Source organism: Uranotaenia lowii, chromosome 3 (assembly GCF_029784155.1).
Source record: "Uranotaenia lowii strain MFRU-FL chromosome 3, ASM2978415v1, whole genome shotgun sequence".
In the NCBI taxonomy this organism is placed as follows: domain Eukaryota; kingdom Metazoa; phylum Arthropoda; class Insecta; order Diptera; family Culicidae; genus Uranotaenia; species Uranotaenia lowii.
The window spans coordinates 180,879,185-180,901,561 of NC_073693.1; the positions used below are offsets into that span (position 1 = coordinate 180,879,185).

At 35.8% G+C, this 22,377-nt stretch overlaps 2 protein-coding genes across 13 annotated transcripts in view; one reads left to right on the forward strand and one right to left on the reverse strand.

Moving 5' to 3' along the window:
* The window catches only part of LOC129751108 (uncharacterized), a 100,032-nt gene that overhangs the window by 12,243 nt on the left and 65,412 nt on the right, over positions 1-22,377 (forward strand). The gene's annotated exons all lie outside the window — the stretch shown is intronic.
* The window catches only part of LOC129751109 (sugar transporter SWEET1), a 54,679-nt gene that overhangs the window by 11,648 nt on the left and 20,654 nt on the right, over positions 1-22,377 (reverse strand). For 3 of the 12 annotated variants that reach the window (XM_055746406.1, XM_055746408.1, XM_055746412.1), the window contains exons 3-4: positions 11,151-11,255; positions 3,397-3,557 (exon numbers count right to left, since the gene is read on the reverse strand). In XM_055746406.1, coding sequence (XP_055602381.1) covers positions 3,397-3,557; positions 11,151-11,255 — 266 coding nt within the window. Of the gene's footprint in view, positions 1-3,396; positions 3,558-6,086; positions 6,695-9,191; positions 11,077-11,150; positions 11,256-13,111; positions 13,467-22,377 lie in introns of those variants that run through there. The other 9 variants (XR_008738604.1, XM_055746413.1, XR_008738607.1 and 6 more) reach the window with 8 other exon arrangements.

Consider the following 22,377-nt stretch of genomic DNA (forward strand, 5'->3'; position numbering starts at 1 on the left):
CATGTATCGTGCCCGTAGAGAACAACCGGTCTAATGAGCGTCATATACAGGTTACACTTAGTGCGAGGGCTAAGTCTTCTCGACCGCTGTTGCTTGTGGATATTTTCTTGTTATAGAGACTGGAAAATGAATTTGTGTGTGTGTGTGTGTGTGTGTGTGTGTGTGTGTGTGTGTGTGTGTGTGTGTGTGTGTGTGTGTGTGTGTGTGTGTGTGTGTGTGTGTGTGAACCAGAACCAGAACGCATGATGCCGATGCTAGTTCTACGAAAAACTGTCACTCGCTACAGCTACTACAATTTATCTATCATTTTTAAAAGCTTGCGTAGTTAATTTTTTCCCAAAAACTCATGCTAAACCGTAATTTGAGAAATACGTTCCTCTTTGTTTATAAAAATGTATAGTTGAGTATGGATCCTGTAGGTAATGCCTACCGAAAAGTGTTTAGTGAAAATTTCTCTGAATAAAACACTCAAGGCTTCTCGCTCCTCTTCTGCCCTCTATTTTTGTGTTCTTCTCAGTGAATAACATTAAATTCAACAGTTTAAACTCATCTTAAGACAATCTATATATATAAAAAGCAATTTCTGTATGTTTGTTTGTTTGTTTGTCCTCTATAGACTCAGCCGTCTTAAGGGCTAGAGAGCTGAAATTTTGCATGGATGCTCATTAGGACCAGGAAGGATGAAAAATGTTTTTAGATTTTCGGATGACCCCTTCTGAAGGGGGTCGTCCATAGAAGACAAATATTGTTTTCGCGATATTAACGTTACTTTTCGTCGGATCGTGTTGAAAATTTTCACATGAGTGTTTTGGAAGACGAGCAATCGATTTGAGGTGTCAAATTTTGTGTAAGGGGTCAGCCAAAGGGGTCGTCCATATTAACTGTTCGCTGAGATGAGCAATGGATTTCAGGTATTAAATTCAGTGTAAGAGGCCCGCAAAGGGGGTCGCCCATATTAACCTTTCAATATTTTTGCAATATCGTCGTTATTTTACATCGGATTGGGATGAAAATTTGCACACTGTAGTTTTCAGGGACGAGCAACCGATTTCAGATGTCAAATGTTTTGCCAGTGGTCGACGAAAGGGGTCGTCCATATAAATTAATTTTTCACTGTTTTTAGCAATATTGACGTTATTATACAATGGATTGCTTTGAAAATTTGCACACGGGAGTTTTGAGGGAAGGGCAATTGATTTCCGTCATCAAAGATTGTATAAGAGCCCCCGAAAGGGGTTTAGCCTTTTGGCAATAATTGCGTTGTTATGCAATGATCGAGTCGAAATTTATACACGTGGTTTTTTGGCACGGTCAAAGGATTTCTAATTTCAAATTTAGTAGCATACGACAGACAAAGTGATCGACCAATATTTTTGCAATTATTACTTAACAATGAATCCAGAAGTGCATCTGGAAAATGCTTGGCAATTGGCTTTCATACAAACTGTTCATGGCATATTCCAAGTTGAAAGCGAAACGGAGTTCGTATGGGATCAGCTAGTTTTTTTGATAAAATTTGCATTTTTCATAGAATTTTCTCTAGTGTGACATTCTTGCGTAGAACTATCAACATAGAGACAACCACCTTGATGAAAATTTCGTATAAGTTCAGAACAAAGTATACTTGTTTGTGTTTTTATTTGAAAGTTAACACTAAAAGATATCGTTTCCAGCAGAAAAGTGAAAATGACCCAAAAGTCACATGGGACATTCTTGCTTAGAACGGCAGACCATCGGTATTCATTGTGAGCGTTTTAGCTTATTGAGCAGAATCTACAGTACAGATTTGGGTTGTTTCACATTCATTACTGGGAGTTCTTTTATCTATTTTACCTTATTGAGTCTCAGCACAAATCACAAATCAAATTTATGGAAGAACGAATGACTGCGATGGTTGAGATCCTCTTAGTTGAGAATTATTGAAAGAATCAGATTATTGCTGGTGTTGTACGGTTTTAGTACTTTAAAGTTTATTATTTACGAAAAATAAATCCGAAACAATGTCTGACTACTAAGTGAATGGAATTTGATATTTTTTTTTAAAATTTGGTACTAATATGTTAAGTAATAGTTTGAAGAGGAAATATTTCTTATCTTGCGTACCCTTAATCATGGAACATTGTATGAAATAGAAAGTTAACTATTCTGGCCATGTTTGCTTCGAACTCAGAGTGCACACTTGCAAGAAATCGTTTAGGTATGTTTAGTAACAAATTGGTGAAGTCAAAATAAGTTTCAATAAAGAATTATAACGTTGTACAATATTTTTATCAGTGCACTTCCTAGAGCAATAATGATGCGTGTCGTGCGTTTCTTGGTTGGAAATTTTCTATTGATAGTAGTTCTAAACATATTTTACTGACATTAAAAGGTTTCTATTGATATAAGACTTATATGAAATTATTTAAAATTCAAACGACTTAGATAGATTTTACTTTTGCAGTGTCAAATTGACACTCTAAGTCGAAAACGGGAGTTTTTTTGCCCAGGCTTCCAGGGTTCGTCCATAGAAAAAGTAAAGATGCAACATTAAAGAACTTTTGAATTCAATTGGGTCCCCGAAGAAATTTTTGTTTTTTGAAGCTTCCAAAAAAAAGTTACAAGTCTTCAAACTTGCAATAGTGTCAAAATGACACTCTAATACGGATGAGGGTTAATAACGCAATAACGCTATTCATACCGCGAGCGGTCAAATGACGGCAAACATCGTTTTCGCTAAAACTCTTTTGTTTCTACACCAATTTCTACAGTTTTGGAAAGCCATTAATGTGACTCAAATATGATTCTCAGACATTTTTCAGCTACAGTCATTTGTTTTAAAGTTATTCAAAGTCCAAGAATTTGTTTTTTGAAAAAACATGCTTCAGGAAAAATGCTGTAAATCAGTTATTAAGTGCTCGAAAAAAAAATTCACCTCATGCCTAAGAAAGCTGAAGTTAGAAACTATATGTTGCACCTATCGAAATTTCTTTTAAGATTTTTTAAAGATCATGGCCACAAAAAATGAAAAAAGTTGTGTAAAATCCGTACTTTTCAATCCATCAACCACCAAAGATATTCCAGTCACAGAAGAAAATTTGAAAAAATTGAAAAGTTGACCTAATTTATAACATTTTGGCATCTTCAGAATTTTGAAATACGAAAAACAAAATTTGCCAACCTAGGTTCTAATGTTATGCATATTAATAAATTAAAAAGAAACAGCGCAATACGTAAGCACCTAATTTTGAGTCGCTAAATGATTTTTTCATTATAAGCTACTAATTCTATGTTCATAAAAATATAAGATTTTGTTTCCAGCAAAAATATCCTTACATAAAAGTCGTTTCTAAAAAATACTGTTGAGTGAAAATGAATAAAATATAAAATCTCAAAAGTAAAAATAATATATCTTACCGGCCTAGCTTATCAGCAACCCACGCACCACCAAGCGATCCGATAACACCGCCAACGAGAAAAATTGAAACAACAGCAGCCCAAAATGTATTCAAGCTGTCTTCACTAAGTATCGATCCATATGTTTCGAACAAGGTTTCGTTGCACCAGATTTTGATGAACTGAAAAAAAAGAGTTCAAAGATATTAATTCCAGATATTCAAAGTACAAAAATCGCTGGGCTTTATGCAGGCTTTTAATTGCATTTACCGCAACTCGGTATGAAGTTTTATCAGACTGAGTTTTAGTTATACGGTATCGATTATGTTTCCTTCGTTTGTCCTTTAAGAGGCGTATTGTGTCAGCGTAAAACCACCCCGGGTATCTGGGGCTGCCTGATTTTAATTTTGTTATTCTACAATGGTTAAGCAATATGCCGTAAACGACAGTATAGAACAAAAAAAAAACATTTAATTCCAATGCACATTCAACCGAGCGATAACTTTCGTTAATGTTATCAAAAACTAAAAGTTTGTTAAAAAATTCTAGCATAGAACGTGCACGTGAATTATCTATGTCATATATAAAATCTTCGGATTGTATAAATATTGTGCTCCATTTAACTTCTAACAGTGAATGATAAAAAGCGATTTAATTGAAATGTTTCATATCGATCATTCCCTTATGTTCATTTCAGCAGGGATCGATCCCAGCCCCAGGTGCTTTGTTGAATTTCATGTCTTCGATTGCCGCTTCTATTTCAGCAAGCAAGGGCGCTTCCGAGTTGGCGCCATTTATGCGACTTACTGTTGGCGCTTAGTCCATCGTTTGAGCTGATCTGTTCGATCGGTCAATAACTGACCTGCTCGATCTTTTAGCGGCATTCTAGCATTAGTCCTTGCACCACTAAGGCGGCGAGAGATGTCATAAAGTAATCGGCTGCGCTTTCTCACTCTTCGGCTAGGGAGTTTGTCCAGGCTCTCTTGTCTCATCTACAAGCTCGTTTAACTGCCTTTTCCAGCTCCGCATATCGTAACGTAAGCGGGCGGCTGCTTTGGCTGACCCTGTACATGCCTGCTCAATTCCGACTTTCGCCTTTCTCCGATCATTGACCATCCTCCAAGTTTCATCCAATATCCATTCACTTCTTAGACTAACTTAGATTAAGATTTCGAATTCAGAGAGCTGCCAGCAGGGAGCCCAGCGGTACTGGTGTGTTTCACGCCCTAACATCTCCTCCCTTAATACAACTAGAAAAAAAAATCACAAATCCAGAATCCCATTAGAGAAATCTTCAGCTACATTTGCCCCCCCCCCCTACTATTTTTTGACGAAAATTTAACTTGTAACGAATCTGGAATATTTTAATGTATCCGATAATGGGCTAAATTCAGAAACTACTCAAAAAAAAATTCAAACGAAAAGCACTTTAATAATTTTTTTTCTTCGAAACACATCAGTAATTTTGAATCGTATTTTAAGCATCCAGAAACCGTGCATGATTATTATGTTAAAAGTTGCTCAAAAAATTTCGTTTTAGTACGCAAAATTTAAAAAAAAAATTAACTTAATAAGAGATTTTTTTTTATTTGGCTAATGAAATGACTAAATCCGGAAAATTCGGGTTTTTTTTTATCAAAATCCAGACAACCGGGCTGGAAGACTTGACCGGGCCCTTTAAATTTTGTTTTATCAATTACCCGGTCAAGTCCGGGTAAAACCGGGAAATGTTTTGGGTAAATCAGCTTAAAAAATGTTAAAGTTGCCATGATGCTGAAGCAAAAATGACAATTTTCGAAAATAGGTATACTCCATGCCGGCTTATTGCGTTCTTTTTTTTTCACCCCATACATCCAAGTATCCATTTTACTGGTGCCACGTGAAAAGTACACTTGCAACGAAAATGGGCGCCAAAACTTCCTATAGAGAGATGGATGAACATCAGTAAGCCTTGATTGCTTTTGGCGCCTTCCTACTCTGGGTGATTCGAATGAAAAAAAAAATTAAAATTGGGTGCCATGACTTTTATTTGATACGAATAAAAACTAAAAAGTAACCCCATTTTTTAAGTCTAATAACTTTTTTATCTTAACTCGAATCGAAATGCAATTTTCGGATGAAATATTTTTCATAGTTTAGGCCTTGCGAAAATCCGTTTTCGAAAGAAATCGGGGGAAGGGGACGAAAATTATTCATGAAAATCTGGATTTTCGTGTTCCTCCTGAATAAAATGTCTCTAAATCCCATACAAACTTTAGGCTCGTTGAGCGACGCCTTACCGTGATCCGATCGTGCCCAAATTTGGCATGAGACCTTGCATAGGCCTAGGATCAATTTAAGCCCGCAGCGCATAACTTTTTCAAATGTCGAAACCTTTGGGGCACTCTATAATGGTTAGCTAAACAAAGAATAAAAAATGAAAAATCGATATTTGATTTAACTCTCAAGGGCTGAGATTTTAACATTGGTGGTGCAGTTTTCTGCAGAATCCTGTAAAACCTTCATTAACCTAAGTCAACTTAAAATCGATCGCGATTTTGTTTACACGGCATGAATAGGAAATGTAATCTTCGGTGGGCTTTTTCGTTGTTTGGAGGCACCGGTAACGCTTGCTGATAAGGGATTCAGCAGCACCAAACAAGACCCCCAATTTCCGAACTGTTTCGTCGAATTGGTGGTCTTTCGGTTTCGGAAGAATGAAATTCACATACCGTTCATGTTCGGCTGAACCCATCTTCCGGAGGAGCAAACGTACTTTTGCATCGTCATCGAGCCGGGAAGCATCTTGCTCGAATAAATCTTTGTACCTCGCGTACCAAGCTGCGAACGTTATGTGATTGTCCGGATCCTACCTGAACTCCTTGATATGGTGAGAAAATGAATCAAGGATCACCTCAGGGTTGGACGGTACCTGCACATTTATCGATGCCAGCGTGCGGAGGAACATTTCCTGCTGTTGCCGCATGAATTCTTGCTGCTGGTTCAGCATTTGTGTCGCAAATGCTTGCTGCTGTTGGATGAGCTGGGTGAGGAGTGCGTCGGATGATGGTGAAAACTGGTGCGATGATTGCTGCTGCTGCTGCCCGGGGAACTGGAAAGTAAGTCCCGTCGGTGGTTGTTGACCGAACTGTGTGGGGCGAAGAAAAGTTGCTGCATGCCAGCTGGGTGGAACTGCTGTCCACTGAGGAGCCCGTTGATGGTCCCATTTGATCCAGCGGGTTGATCCGAAGTTGGGTTAGGATCACTCGAATCGTAATTTCGCGATAATTTATCGAACTCCGCAATAATTACGAAGCCGACTCGTCGCCACTGTTGTAAACTGGGGTAGCACGGATACAAAGAATAAATAACACGTAGTTACTAAACACTACATATTAAAAAGGACGATTTATTGACGAGATAAAATACGTCGCGACTTAACGTTTAAAGAACAAAACATAAAGTTATTGGTTGTTGTTGTTTTCTACCCGCGCTGCCAGCAGTGAGCCCAGCGGTATTGTTGTAGGGTTTTTCACGCTCTAACAAGGTATCATCGTAGATTATGTGTGTTACCGCTATCCATCAAAATATTCCAGTAAGTTTTATTTATTCAGTTTAGAAGAATAAAAAATTAGCAAGAATAAAACCTATATCAGAAAAGGGGTAGGCTTAATAGCGGCACGTTATCCGCAATCATATGGAGAAAGTTCTAAATATCTTGTGTAAACATCGACGATTCGAACTACTTCTGACGGATTTCTGATTTGGTAGTACTGTTGTTGATGCTAGTGGTGGTGATCGTGCACTTTAGTAAGAACTTTCGTCAGTAGGTGGTGCTGACATGCGTGTTTTTGATGAAGTGTATGGAGAAGGCTTACAGTTGCGTTCAAAAAAGAATGAAATCACGGGCTGGAGGAGGAAGACTGAAGAAAAAAAGCAAAAAATCTTTCAAACGTCAAATTTCTCTCATCAATCTACCGACCAGTGCGTAGGTTTAAAATTTAACTTTCTTATTTAAAGTTTTCTATAAAACTTTTTGGATGCTGAAAAGCACTTGTTTTGCATTAAACAATTATTTAATTAGGGTTGTTTCACTCTGGCACATTCTTGCATGTTCAGGCGTATTAAGTCGCTCAAATTTCGTTGAAGTTTTTGAAGCTGATAAATAAAAATTGTTTGTATAATGATTTTTTTTTTTCAAAAATAGCTGGAATAACATATTTAGATTTTGGGTAGTTCCCATGGACCGAACGATATCGTATATTTACGACAGAGTTGACATTGGATAATCTAGCTGGTGTATTCGATTTCGATGTTTACTTTTGAATCTGCAGCAATTAACTCAGAAGACTGAAATGTAGCACCTAAATAACTGAGTTACATTACTCGCTACACAAAAATGATCATCTAAAGTTAAAATTTGAACGATTGCAAATCTTTTCAACAATTGCTGGTTTTTTGTCGAACAGTAAAAAAACGATACAGAAAACGATACAGCGAATTTCAGTCTTCCTCCCCCAGATCGCGGGAAGCCGCGCTCTCATTTTAAATTTGACAAGCTGCCATTTCACTCTCGGTTGATATTTTTTTCATGAAATTTTCACACAATCTAGTTTGAATTCTTTACAATGACTGGAAACAAAGATGCAGCTATTCCCGTAACAAAGGGAAATTTGGAATTGCCTCACTAAATTTGCTGTATCTTTGACAGTGCTAGAGACCATGATTGCATTTTAATCTCAGAAACTTGGTTGAACGACAATTTTCAAAACTGCGAACTTTCTTCGAACTATAGTATATATCGCTGTGATCGTAGTGCTGAGACGAGCACGGCTCAAAGAGGCGGAGGTGTCCTGATTGCTGTAAAAAAGGAGTAGAATGCAATCCCAATAACTTTAGAAAGTTATGAACACCTTGAGCAAACTATTGTCAGAATCAGAACCGGATCGGGATATTTGTACCTACACACTATTAATTTTTTGGTGTAAATTTATGTCAAAAAGGATGCACAAAAAAGAAGCATCACTTTTGACATAAAATTACACTTGGAAAATACAGAAACGCTTGAAGACATAAAATTTCCGGCTATAATTGAATAGCACATTCGACATAATATTACATCATCAATGATGTAAATTTACGTCAAGTCAGACGCACAAAAGCGTAGCATCGTTTTTAACATAAATTTAGATCATTGATGATATAATATTGCATCGTACATTTTAATATGTGAATAATTCTACTGAATCAAAGCAATCAAAAAATTCCTTTTAATTTAACCACAGTATAAGAAAAGTTCAGATATCGGCATTTCGATAGCAACTTACTATCTTCTTCAGTGAGCGTTTTCGATTGAAAACGCTCACGGATAAAAATAGTAAGTTGCCATCGAAATACCGGTATCTGAACTTAGCTTATAACGTTGTTGAATTAAAAAAAATCTTTCGATTGCTTTGATTCAGCGTCGTTTATATTTTTAGTCATACACAGAAAAAATTATTTACTGTAATATTACAGCGAATATCCTGTAACAAAAAGGAGCAGGACATTTACCGTAATTTTACAGGACGAAAAAAATCTACAAGACACTTCTTTTTACGTGAGCATATTATTACAGTACTGTTAAATTATGATTCATTGAATAGCTTAGGTTCAATTTGGTGAATGGTGTTTCGAAAGTAATTTAAGATTACAAACTAATATAAGTTCATATAATAAGAAAAATAAACTTTATTTTGCAATTTACTACAATATGAGAACATCCAATTTGGTTTGTTGCATTTTTGAGAGAATAAGCCGAACAACAAACTTCCGCGAATTTAGTTCGGGATGGCGACCGATTTCAACTGGTGTACCATCTTTTAAAGCACTTAGAGTGAAAAGCTTTCTTTTTTTTTTTGATCACGTACCACGATTTCCGCTTTTCAAAATACCCTCCTTCCACCTTTCCTGCATATTCTTCGACCGATCTTCCAATAACAAAAGGGTTTTTTGGAAGTGTGTGGCCTGGTCTAGCACGCAAAAACATGTAGTAAAGTCTACCTTGCAGGTTTTCAGTGTCCATCCATTCGGGAATGGTCCGACCAGGATGGTCTCCTGGTGAAGGACTCATCACGGCTTTACTGAGTCACACATCCAATTAAAAAAAAAATCTGTTGCCTTTTGGATCCGAAAAAAGAACGCAGTATAAAACGCGACTGATCGGCTCGAAGGCAGAGAGCAAACTCAATTTTTGAACCTGTAAACAAAGATTTTTGTTTTTAATTTTCGATCGGAAATTTCGTTGAATTAGAAATTATACTGCAACGGTAGAAAACACAATGTTGCTGAATTTTTTACCTCAATGTAATCAATGAATTGAGTGAGGCGTAGAATGTCTGAAGCTTACGGGAGTTATGTGCATTGATAGACTTTTTTTTTTGGAAATTCTTCCCAAACGTATTAAAAGCGTCCAAAAGCTTCCGATGTAGTTTTCAAACTTGTCCTGTTCTGCATGAGCCAAACACCCTGTTCGATAATTGTTTAACCTCAATTAAAATTTATTATGCCCATTAACTATTTCAAATAACTGAACTGAATGAAATCTGCTCAAATTCGAAAAATGTATGAAAAATCGAGCACCTTAATATAAAGCACGTTTTCTCTGAACTATCAGAAGGGATCTTTGACACTTTGCCTTATTTATAAAAAAAACTCCGTTTCCAGAAGCGGATTGAAGGTCAATATGAATAAATTCTTTCCGTATCGATTTGGAATTGGGAAAGGTACACCTACTCTGGCTGCCCGGGAAATCGACGTGGGTCTCGACGTTCTTTTACACGATCCTGGCAGAATCCCACATGAAACTAGCATTATGGTGAGTCAGCGTATGATAGATTTATGTAATATTTATGTAAATTTTCCCCCCACAAGGTCAATCTTCGCCGGGTGCAGAAGCTCGGACGTCTTCCGGGACCGATTAGTTAAGACGCACAATTTCCTGGGCAACCATGCATCAAGATGCAAAAAAAAACAATAACGGAGGAACCAGGACGTGGATATCGGGATTTCCGGTCAAGTTTTCTAGATGCAAAATGCTGAAATAATAAATTAAAAGAAAATAAAACGTAGCCATTCCGAAAAAATGCTCCAGATATGATAACTTCCAATATAAACAGAAATTAAATGTACAATATTTATAGTTGACCTCAGTGAATCAATCTTAGAAATAAAATGAGCGCTGATGTGGTCTAGTGTATGGGCTGGCGCGAGTCTGGTAGCCCAGGCGTACTGGGTTCGATTCCCGGTATCGGCAAGAAAAACTTTTGGGTTCGAATCCCATAAGTTGCCGACAGGTGAGATGCTTGGGGAGTAAGTAGAGGTCAGTCTCGAACCCACCCTTGTCCTTCCTCCAACTGGTATCAGGAGGGGTTGGTTTGTTATCTTGAACTGCATTCTGTTCATATCCAGCCGGAATGGATATAATGAAGTGCATGATGGTGTCTAACCAACGTCTCATGATCGCTTACTATTCTACGCTGCCTACTCTAAACTTTAAAATTTACTTCTCCAAACTATCTCTATCTCCCCGAGCTATTTAAACGCCACAAAAAAAAATATAGTTGACCTCAGTGAATCAATCTTAGAAATAAAATTGAATCTATCATATTCGAATAATTCGAACACTTCGACAACGCCAGTTTCTCTGGATCCCTTATCACCGTACTGCATATGGCCACCACCCTGTATATTTGGTAATAATGTAATGTGTAAATTGAATTTTTTTTATTGAATAAATAAATCCTAAATGAACTTACATTTGCGGGCGCATTTATTACTCCTATATTGTATCCAGTTGGCACGGCTGCCCCAAATGTCGTTGATATCCCTGCTACTACTAGCCAGAATGTCCATCTCGCATCCTGTAATATACATTGTAAACGGTGATTTAATCATTAAAAACACTTTTTCGCATATTAGAACTAGTATGTATTGATCATACAATTGTAGAACCGTGTTCCATTGTTAGTAATGAGTCTTTATGCTTTAGTAATGAAACGGTTTTGAATGAAACCGTCAGCTTAAATGATTCAGTTAGGGTGTAACTGTTTTTAAATTTGTAAAATTTAAATTCGATTAAAAAAATGACACAAATCCTACAGCAAAATTCTTCAAATGTAAATGTATTAAAATTATGTGTATTTGTTCATAACTCAAAACTAAATACAACTTTTATTTAATTTTTGTTTATTTTTTTTTCCAAAAGAGAATTTTTTTTATTATAGATACGATACAGTCCTAACTAGAACTTTACGAACAATTGAGCATAAAATACTTTTTTAATGAAGCGGTTATACCCTAATACACCATCAATAATCTCTGTTCATGGTATGGAGTAATCAGTAAATGCAATTGGGAGCTATCAAATATCGCTTCGTTAAAGATTAGACTTACGGAATGATATTTAATCTGCAGATGTTTTGTAATCCTTATCGTTAAAAACTGAAATGAAGCGTAGCAGTGGAGTGGTTTTGTTCTGTTGTTCAATGCGGTTAAAGCCAAAAAATATAGAACATTAAATGTAACACAATTGTCGAAATAAAGTTTGTTATTATGGTGTTGGTGATACAATAGATAAAAGAAAATGATAGAGTATGATGAAATATTAAAATCGTTCACCAAATCTTCCAGATCACCAGATCTCGTGTCAAAGATATTAATCATTTATGTTAGATTGATGAGAGTTAATCAAGTGCAGACGGTTCGAAATGTTCCAGTATTTTTATCAGTTACGAATCCTTCGAGCCGTTCAAACCGTGAAATCGTGTGAATGATACAAATAGAACAACACAGTCCATAGAAAGGATTCAAACGGGCTGGACGGTTGGTTGAAATGCGAACTGAGACAATACGTCAATACGTTCCAAAAGCACGAACTGATAGCAATTCATATTGAAGGCGAATGTTTGTAGTAAGGAAGCATTCAACCCTCAGAAGACTACAATGCAATGGTCGAACGAACAACAGGGTCTCAATTTTTTTAAAAGTTAGACTTTTATATAAAAATGTCTTCGTTACAATTATTGAACAGGCTGTTTACCAATTATTAAACACGTATACCGGGCACGTCAAACTCATGAAGGTGGACGGGTCACATGATGGTATGTTTGAGAGTCCGCGGGCCTCATAGGATAAGAAAAAAGTCAGTTTTACATGCCTGACATATACATACATTTTAGACGATTGTCACAATCAATAACGTCTGGAAAAGCACGTATATAATTTTGAACATACTTATCAGTATCTAAAATCCGAAGGGCAAATAAGCCATGAATTACATAAAAAATGTAGATCTTCGAACGTACTATTTATTTGACCAAGCTGATAACTCGATTTGTTTACATTTGGCGCATTCGCTCTTTTGAAAAATCGATACCGATATGTTCTAGTTTCTAGAATTGTGGCTTTTAAGCCTAGTCCATACTAGCCAACTCGAACTGCGATTTTTGTTATGAGACGAACTTAAATAAAATGGGAGACATTGGTACCGTATTGGGAGCAACTGTCAGCTGTGTGGAGTAGCCTTTGAACCCGAAATAATTGAAGAATTTTTGAACGTTTTTTACTTGTTTTACCATACAGATCGCAAGAACTTTCACATTCGAAAAAATCGACCAATTAGAATTGTAAACGGAATTGCATACTTTTGTGGAAATAATGATATGTTGTACAAAATTTAGTTCTCAATTATAGGCATTGCTTATCAGCATTTACTTACTGTTTGGTGTCGCTGAGGACTGATTATTTGTGCTCTACTATCTGGAGCGTAAAGGATGATTGATTCCGATTGATCATTAGCTTCCATAGCTGACGTTTTAACAACTATGAAAAATATATCCTACGCTATCTTTATTAATTGCACTTTATGTTTCAGGCATACTTGGAATTTACAGCAACTTGCTCATGAAAACGCAAAGTAAATCAAAGCACGAAAAATAATTACTATCTAGCCAAAAATGATAGCAGATAGGCTTCTTATCACAGTTTTATCTAATTGATTTCACAAAGTTATAACTATTTACAAAATAAGCAACAAAAAATCAAAACAGATAACTCGATACACGCTCTGACATTTGAACCGAGGATTGTTAAATAACAATTTCAAAGTTTTACTGATCCATTTACCCATAATTGAGTATAAATTGAAACAGTTGAAGTGGTTTCTATATACCGTGAACGGCCCTAATTCTGCACATTTAAAGATATTTTAAATGTTTTAAGTTATAAAAAAATTATCTTTCAATGGATTTGCCTCAAATTTCGTCCAACTACCAAATTTAACGGCAAAAATTAAGAGAGCTCAATTTTGGTGCAAAAATGTGGAAAAAATGAAACATTTGGAAAAAATCATATGGCCCTTATTCTGCGCGTAATTTTCTGTTTGTTCTTAATCCTGCGCATATGTCCCATATTCTGCGGATCTAAATAAAGCCAATATAACATTCCGTATTGGTAATACGAATATTTAATCGAATTCAAAGGTGTTTGAAAATCATGTTTTAAGTCCAGCAGAGTGTTGCAAATCGTGAAAAGGAACCAATTCCAGCCACAGATCTTTGAATCTTTTGTTGCACTCTCTTTCACTTTTTCATACATTTTGTGTAATTTCACTAGCAGATGATTCTTTCATGAAGCTCCCTTGCCCAATATTTGATAAGTGGTAAATTTCATCGCCGAATGTGGTCAAAACTAACCTGTTTCGTTGGTGTTCAGCGTCAGGGTCCGGCGTACGGAATCAGTTCCAACGGGCCAAAACCGCCCCAGCGGGGGGGGGGGGGGTGTCTATGCGCTGCATTACTAGGCTCATTGTCTGTCAGTCATTCAGTTAGTTCGAGCGAGCGAGTGAGCCGAAAGAAGCAGCACGTAGTTCCACCAGCTGCGGCGATTTTGTGGCCCGCCGGAACTGTGATTACATTTTGCTTTAAAAGAACACGATAGAGAACGCAAATCGAGTTTTCCATTAAGCCTAGTCCACACAAGGCAACTTGGACTGCGATTGCTGAGATTTGTTTATGTTTACATTTGGGTCATTCCATGTCAAGTGTGCACAGTGAAAAAAAAATCTTATCGAAAATTCTCCAAACTTGGCCGAAAGACTTTCTGAGGCCTACAAAATAAATCCTCAATTTTTTAGAATGATCCGCCTACCCCTCGTTCCAGGACCCTCCCTTCTTTTTTTCACGATTTTGAAAAATTCATCATTTTTAAAATATTAGGGTAACGAACATATTTTGGACCGCTTTGGGAGTGACTATGCTATTTTCTAAATTAATAAAGTACATGTTACAATTATTTACTGCTTTATCCGTTCATTACGAAGATCAAGGCTTTTTCATTCGAAACATATCGTCGTTTGTTGTAATATAACAAGATTTAAGCCTAAAAACTCGTTTTTTCGATAATTACAATGGTCGGTATTTTGAACCACCAGGTTTTTATTTTGGACCACCCTTTGGACCTATTTTGGACCATCCCTAAACTAAATCTGTTTTTTTTTTTCAATTATGCTAAATTCAGCGATCGATGCGCAATTATGCGAATAATCCGGTCATCTTTTCTGCTGTTATTCTTGTAGTCAAGTTTGGTTTGTTCACGTTAGTTCATCCCTGAACTAACTTTATGCAACTTTCCCCACCCTCTATTTAGGCACACTTGTTTATTGAATATTTTTTACTACAACCTTTTTGTCCTTAACATGTTATGCTTTAAAACATCGAAAACGAATTAGAGTAAAAACAGAAAAACTCCTCTTTTTTCATATGTTTTGAAAATTTCGACAACACGCTGTCATCTCGACGAAATTTGTTCTGAAGAGCTAAATACTGGCCAGTTGGCTTATCTTTAGGATCAATTTTTAGAACGCAATCTCCTCCAGGCAACCCAATGATAATTTAAGAAAGTATGGCATCATCAAATCCGTGACATCAATTGATGCATTTTGACTTCCAAAACCTTAGGGGAGAGTGGGGATACTTGATCCCCTTTTCTTATTTTCACCATATCTTTTTGGAAAAAATTAGCAACTCGCCGTCTTTGACATTTTCTGACAGCTTGTAACTTCAAGTTTCTTTGCTCCATAAATTAGAACGATACTTGAAGCCGTTGATGAACTAGAAGCATTTTCGTGGGAGTAAAAAAATTGCGATTTTTCTGAAGTTAACCTTCCAAAGCCGTTCGCAAAATTTCCGTACAAATCTATTTTAGATAAATTTGACCTGTAGTTTACGTACGTTCTCCTGCCCGCAAATATTGACCGATTTCGATGAACTTTAGTTCATTGTATAGGTAATTTATTGTAGTTTCTAAATATTGAAAAAATTAGTCGAAATATTTTACGACATCACCATTAGCTGATTCCGAATGAAAAAAAGTTCCAAAAAAGAGTTCTTTTAAGAATGCTTATAACTTGTGACAGGTTCCAAATTTTGCGCTGATTTTATAATATTTGGAATTGTCAAGAATAAATCTATCCATGGATGTATAAGTTTTTGGTGTTCCAAAGGAAGTTTTGGCCGCTATCCCGGAACTTCCGGTAGAAAAAATTCTTACTTCAAAAATGTCACCCAATTTTGGCTTTGCATTGCTGTATCTCGGTTACCAATGGACCGATTCTTTAAATTCAAATTTTAGTTTTTTTTCGTTAACTTTATTATTATTTTCGTAGAACATAGTTGGTTTCTCAAAAATCTCAGTTGTTCAGTATGTGGTCCTGAAACTCACATCTTTTTTGTCATTTTTCAAACTCCCCCTCGTGTCGGTGGGTTTACGGGATTTTGTTAGCGTGATTTCTCTAAAATTTGAAATCAAATTGGTCACTTTCTATATACCTAGAGGTTCATTAGAATCTCCTCTTTCGATTGGCATACATTTTGTGTAGTGTTTTGAAAATTTGTAGCAATGTTTTTCGAATTTACTGAAAGCTGCCAGATTTCAACCAGTTTGGCCCACGTTTTCAGCAGGTTGGTGTACAAATCTCGCACCCCTCACGTAGCCGCGGGAAAAACAAATCCTTTAGCTCTCTTTTTGTCGCTCACCAAATCTACCACTCAACACAGCAGCAGGAGGAACTGCCGTCTCGCCGCGTGGTTTGTTGTTTGATTGTGCTGATGCTGTTAACGAAATGAATGCTTTATTGTTGTATTTATTGCTTGAATCTTTTTTGATAGATTATATTATAAATATTTTAATGGATGGGCAACATTTCTAAAGTTCACGTCCATGATTTCAGATTTCAGATTCAGATTTTAGATTTCAGATTCAGATTTCAGATTCAGATTTCAGATTCAGATTGCAGATTGCAGATTTCAGATTTCAGATTTCAGATTCAGATTTTAGATTTCAGATTCAGATTTCAGATTCAGATTTCAGATTTAGATTTCAGATTCAGATTTCAGATTCAGATTCAGATTTCATATTCAGATTTCAGATTCAGATTTCAGATTCAGATTGCAGATTCAGATTTCAGATTCAAATTTCAGATTCAGATTTCAGATTCAGATTTCAGATTCAGAGTAAATTCTATCTGATAGTTCCTTTTTAAAATAGTCAGTCGGTCAGAGAAAACTAACATGTAAATCAATCTTTTCATCCATTTTCTAAACTTTTAATTTTTTCCCAATTATCTATATTTTTTATCATATCTTTATATTAAACTTTTTGCGCTTCTCGTATGTCTGTATAAAGATCGATTTTTTCGTTGTTACTTTAAACTATAACTATTGGATTTGGTTTAGTTGTTACATTTAATAAATACGTTTTTATTAATTTAAATAGTTTCAGCCTAAGACAGTAAAAAAATGTTAAGTTTTAATTTAAAATTTTGTACGGCTAGTGGTTGTATAAATTAAATTTTCAATAAAATTCCTAAAAAATTCAGATCATGAGGTCCGATAAAAAATCAAAAAAATGATATAACCATTGAAGAATGGCAATTGAATAGCATCAAAGTAAACTTAAATTGTGTAGTAATAAAAGGATATAATTTTTTTTTCATTTCAACCATCATCAAATATCCAAATCCACCTTCCAGTTTTGAAATTATTACGCCTGATTGTATGCAACTGCAGAAGGAAACCTAATAGAAAATAGCAAAAATTTATGTTTTTTGGAATAAAAAATTCTAGCTTACCAATAGCTGGGTCTTTCCCAAATTTTGAAGGAACGTTAATTGATTACTCTTTCAACAAACTGCAATTGAAAATGTGCATTTGGCTTGAGTTTTCATTCAAAAATGTGTTAAACACTCAGAAGAGTTTTTGGAGTGGTAAAAAATTAACCTTTTTTGTTGTCGATTTGCGATGCTTCACGGCACATACACATTTTTTCCTATAGCTCACAATAATCTCTGAACCTTCTACTTCAAATTTGTATCCGTCATTTTCTGAAAATCCTAACCAAATCAAAAATAATAATGATTTATTACAAGCTAGTATTTCCACCCGTTTGTTTACATTTTCTTGCACACAAACGACCTGTCAAAAATTAGCTTCGAAATCGCGAATGGGAATCTTGTTTTTTCTCGGTTTGGAGCAGTGATTTCAGGTTTTAAGCACATATAGTTCGAACATCCGTCCGAATTTGTGATGACAAACTAAATAATATCTTAATCGACGAGAAAATTTTCATAAATTCTTAGTTCCCGCAAAAAAAAAACAAAGAATTTTGTCGGTTGAAATTTCGGCATTTTCGCAATCCGGATCATGATCTGATGATGAGTTTTTAATGGCTCTCGAAAGAAAGGAGACGATTCCAAGCATTATCCAATGTAGAGAAGTGATGATTTGTAGTGAATTTTGAAAGCACCATGGCGCGCTAGCATGACATACCAATGCGTTGCATTGCTTTCTTATTGGAACCTAGAACGCAAAGCGATGCTTGTCGCCTCAGCATGACATCAACCTAATACCAAAATGGCTCACTCGAGTTTTCACTCGAGTGACTCGTGACTTGTTTCATGTACAGGGAATCCAAAAATCGTTATCCTCCGATAGAATTTGCACACGAAAGTTTTCAAGGACGGATAATCGATTTTGCACATGAGTGTTTTGGAGTATGGACAGCGAGTCCGAATTTTCCAGGAGAAAAGTGCCGCCTGGAAGAGGAGGAGCTCGAGGAGCTGGACCTGCTGCATCGATCCCAAGAAACACGATAGTTTCATCAGAAACTCAACGCAGCCCGCAAAGGCTTTGTAATACGTCGGCGCGACTTACTTCACGAGCGGAAACTGAGGCGGACTTTACTTTACCGACGCGAGCCAACTGGCTTAGATCAACCGCGGTTTTCCTAAGTCGCTTGGATTTGGAATCGCTAGGGACTTTATTTTAAGCGGTGTTCATCAGTCACAGAGACTTAGAATCGCTAAAGTGAAAAGTCATTAGTCAGTGGTTGAACCAAGACTGTTTATTGAATAATTTTCGGATTTCTTTTATAGCCAAAAATATGCTTATGTTTCATTTCTTGGTGTTTCCGAAAGTAAAGTAGCAAAATCCCTGGGACGGTTTATTTTGGTAAATATTTGGTTGAAATGCAATTCAGCATCTTTTTTCATTGAAGTTAATTAGTTCTTCGGCTGTGCGCCCGCGACAGTAGGGAAAAGCGCGTCAGCATAACATGCATTAAACGATGGTTCGTTTCGGGTCTGCTTTGCTGCCCGTTTGCGTATGGTTGTTATTTTTTTTTTGTGGCGTTTAAATAGCTGTGGGAAGCTGACGCTGAAAATGAAATGTGGGTAGAGGGGTCAGGGAAATAAAAGTTTAGAGTAGGCAGCTTAGAATAGTAAGCGATCTTGAGACGTTGGTTATACCATCCTGCACTTCCTTAAGTCCACTTCGGATAAATATGAACTGAAAGCAGAACAAGATAGTGAACTAACCCCTCATGATACCAGTTGGAGGAAATACGTTGGTGGTTTGAGACAGGTCGCTTACTTAATCCCAACGAATCTAACTACAGTATTTATATCTAATATATAAAGATGAGTTGGACTATATATGTTTGTATGCACCTTATACAAATCCACACCGCTAAACCGATCAGCCTGAAATTTGGTACAGTTATGTGTTTGGGCCATGGGAAGGTTTTAGTAATAGTTTCGAGCCCCTCCCACCTGAGAAAAGGGACCCTCCCATAGAACTTTCGTTTTTTTTCCCACAAATTAAAAGTCATGGCACCCATTTTTCAGAACCAATTTTTTCCCTTTGGCGGGGTTGTTTTCACCATCACCAAGGGCCGGGCATTAGAAACGACCATCAAGAGTTCACGTGAACTGGAAAGCAAATCAAAGCTTGCTGAGCATCAAAAATTTTAAAGGTAAAATTTTGGCGGGTGTTTTTTCCTTCTACTGTTCAAAACACGTGGTATCGGTACGAGATATTTGGATGCAATAATGAGCCTACCTTTTGTATTGAAAAATACAAATATCCTGTGAAGAATATATTGACTAAAATTATTAACTAAACTCCAGCTTTTAACAAACCATTTTCAAATTTTTAGGAATCCTTATAGAGAAAGAAAAAATCATTAGATTCAGATTTACATATATGTTGAAGGCTGCAATTTCAACGCTTTGATAGCCGCCGAGGAATCTAAATGGGGGTTTTAAAAATTGATTAGATAACACAATCTGAAGTTTTTAAGTTTTATACAATCCTATTTCATTGGCCAATTTATTTATACTTTTTGATTTATTTTTGGTCATCCATATATTCAATTCTACCATCCAATTTTGAAAAAAACCGTTTGGTACTGCGAGTTCAAACAAATGATTTCAAAGAATTTTAACATTGATCACTCTTCAAAATAATTAATGGAACTCAAATAAGACCATTTCCATAACATTTAAATGGTTATTTCGGTTCAGAGATGATTTCTTTTCGATAACTCCAAGAAACTTTTAGTGCAACTTTCAACATTTAAGAAAAACAGTGTTAAATTAAAAAAGCGAAAAAAGCAAACATACAATTGAAAACATGCCAAATGAGTCTTAAATATGGTTCAACAAGGTTCGGAAGTGTTTTTAGAAATTTTTAATTAAATAAAACTTAAATATACTATTGTACAGGGAGATCATCCGTCTTGAAAAGTGGAATAGTCTCCAAAAGAGATTAAAGTTTTTTGTGATAGAGAAGAAGGAAATTATTTCGAAATTCAATTCATAATCCTTAAAACTATAAGCTTCTTCTAAACAAAATGAAATCGATAAACACAGTGAATAATCTCATTAAAAACTTTTAAAAGACTTACAAAACTTACGTGGCCAAACATGGGCCTAATTTCTTAAAATGATGAATATAAAGCTTCCAATATTTCGAAAAATCAAACGACTCATTTTGATTAATATTTTTTGTGAACCCGAGCAAGGCCGGGTAAAATTAGCTAGTATAATTTAAAACAATAAAATAAAATGGAACGCACTCACCATGTTATAGAACTCTATGTTCAGCTGTTGATAAAATCCTTGGGATGACAGCCATATGTTGCGAAAGCATCTTAGGGGTCCTTTGATGTTAGGTGATGGCTTGGAGTTTACTCGGGTTATTTCAAACTCGACGTCCCGTGTCATCGTATAACCAATTGATTTGGCGGTAGTGGCGGTAATGCATGCATACATGAAAAACAAAAGAAAGGAGAAAAAAAGAAAGAAAAAAAAAAGGATTTTAGTTCATATAATCTTTTAATATATAAAAAGAAGCCCAGTTCAAACTAATAGCTCGAATGAATATGAGAAGTAATCTACATTATTCCTATCACAGAATCACACATCACAGAATCATGCAAATTCATCAAAATATGGATACAAGAGCCTATTTTATCGTTTGAGCATCGCCCTACCCTACCCGCCTCACACAGTTGCCTACGTTTGAATAAGATTTTAAAAAATGATTAAGACTGTTTGTTTGTAACTTGAACTAAAACACTATAAAAACGCCACAAGAGGATATGTTTCACAAACATAAACACGAAATATCATTTCCATCCAATTAGCCCCCAGTGATTGAAAACAGCTAGATTTAAAAATAATCCCTCGTAATTCATAAACCGCAAATACACATCCACTGGAGCATTGGGGAGGAGAATGGTATTTAAATGTGTTAACCCACTCCTTTCCAACTGTTTGAATATATCTGAAAAAAAAGAACCCAACCTCCGAATGATCAGAAAAAAAAAGAAATAAAAAGAACAAACACAGAACACATTTATAAGACACGAAACTTACTAAATAACAATAAAGGTAAATTCAAAAATGAATAAATAAACAAAACAAACAAAGAAAAACACTTATAACATAGTAAATAAATAATAAAAATTAAAAAAAATAAGAATCAAATTTTGAAAAAGAAAAAATAATGAAAAAAAACTAAATTGAAAGAGAAAGAAAACAACAACAAAAATATATGAATAAATAAAAATGAAAAAAAAAAAAAAATAAAAATAGATAAATAAAAAAAAAATTAAAAAAAAATGAAAATAAAAACAAAAAAAATGTCTCATCCTTTTTCCGGGCTTGACACCGGCAGCAACGGTTCTCAGTATTTATTTGTTTTCCTATTCTTTACTCAAAGAATATAAAAATAGAATTCCAAAATGTGTAAAATAATAATCGATCTATTAATCTTAAATAAATTATACTGACCAACTACACTACGGAAAACAAGTCAGCTAAGAACCATTCCAGGCGGATTTCCGTTTGCGTATGGTTGTTATTGTTATTAAATGAAGGTTGACTCATTGGGTTTTAATGTGGATTGATTGCTGATTTGCATGTAAGTTATTTAGTAGCATGGGTAGATACATAGTACAGCTTCGTGCGCCGAAATGTGCCGGGGTAAGGATCAAACGGCGGAAGCAGCACTTCAATGAACACCTGAATGCAGGATAGCAAGACGGTGAGGGAAGGTATATCGCCGGCGTAGCCAACGACGTAGAGGCGCCACTCCCAACGATGAGTGAAGTTAAGGAAGTAATTCGCCAGCGTCGGCTGGGGAG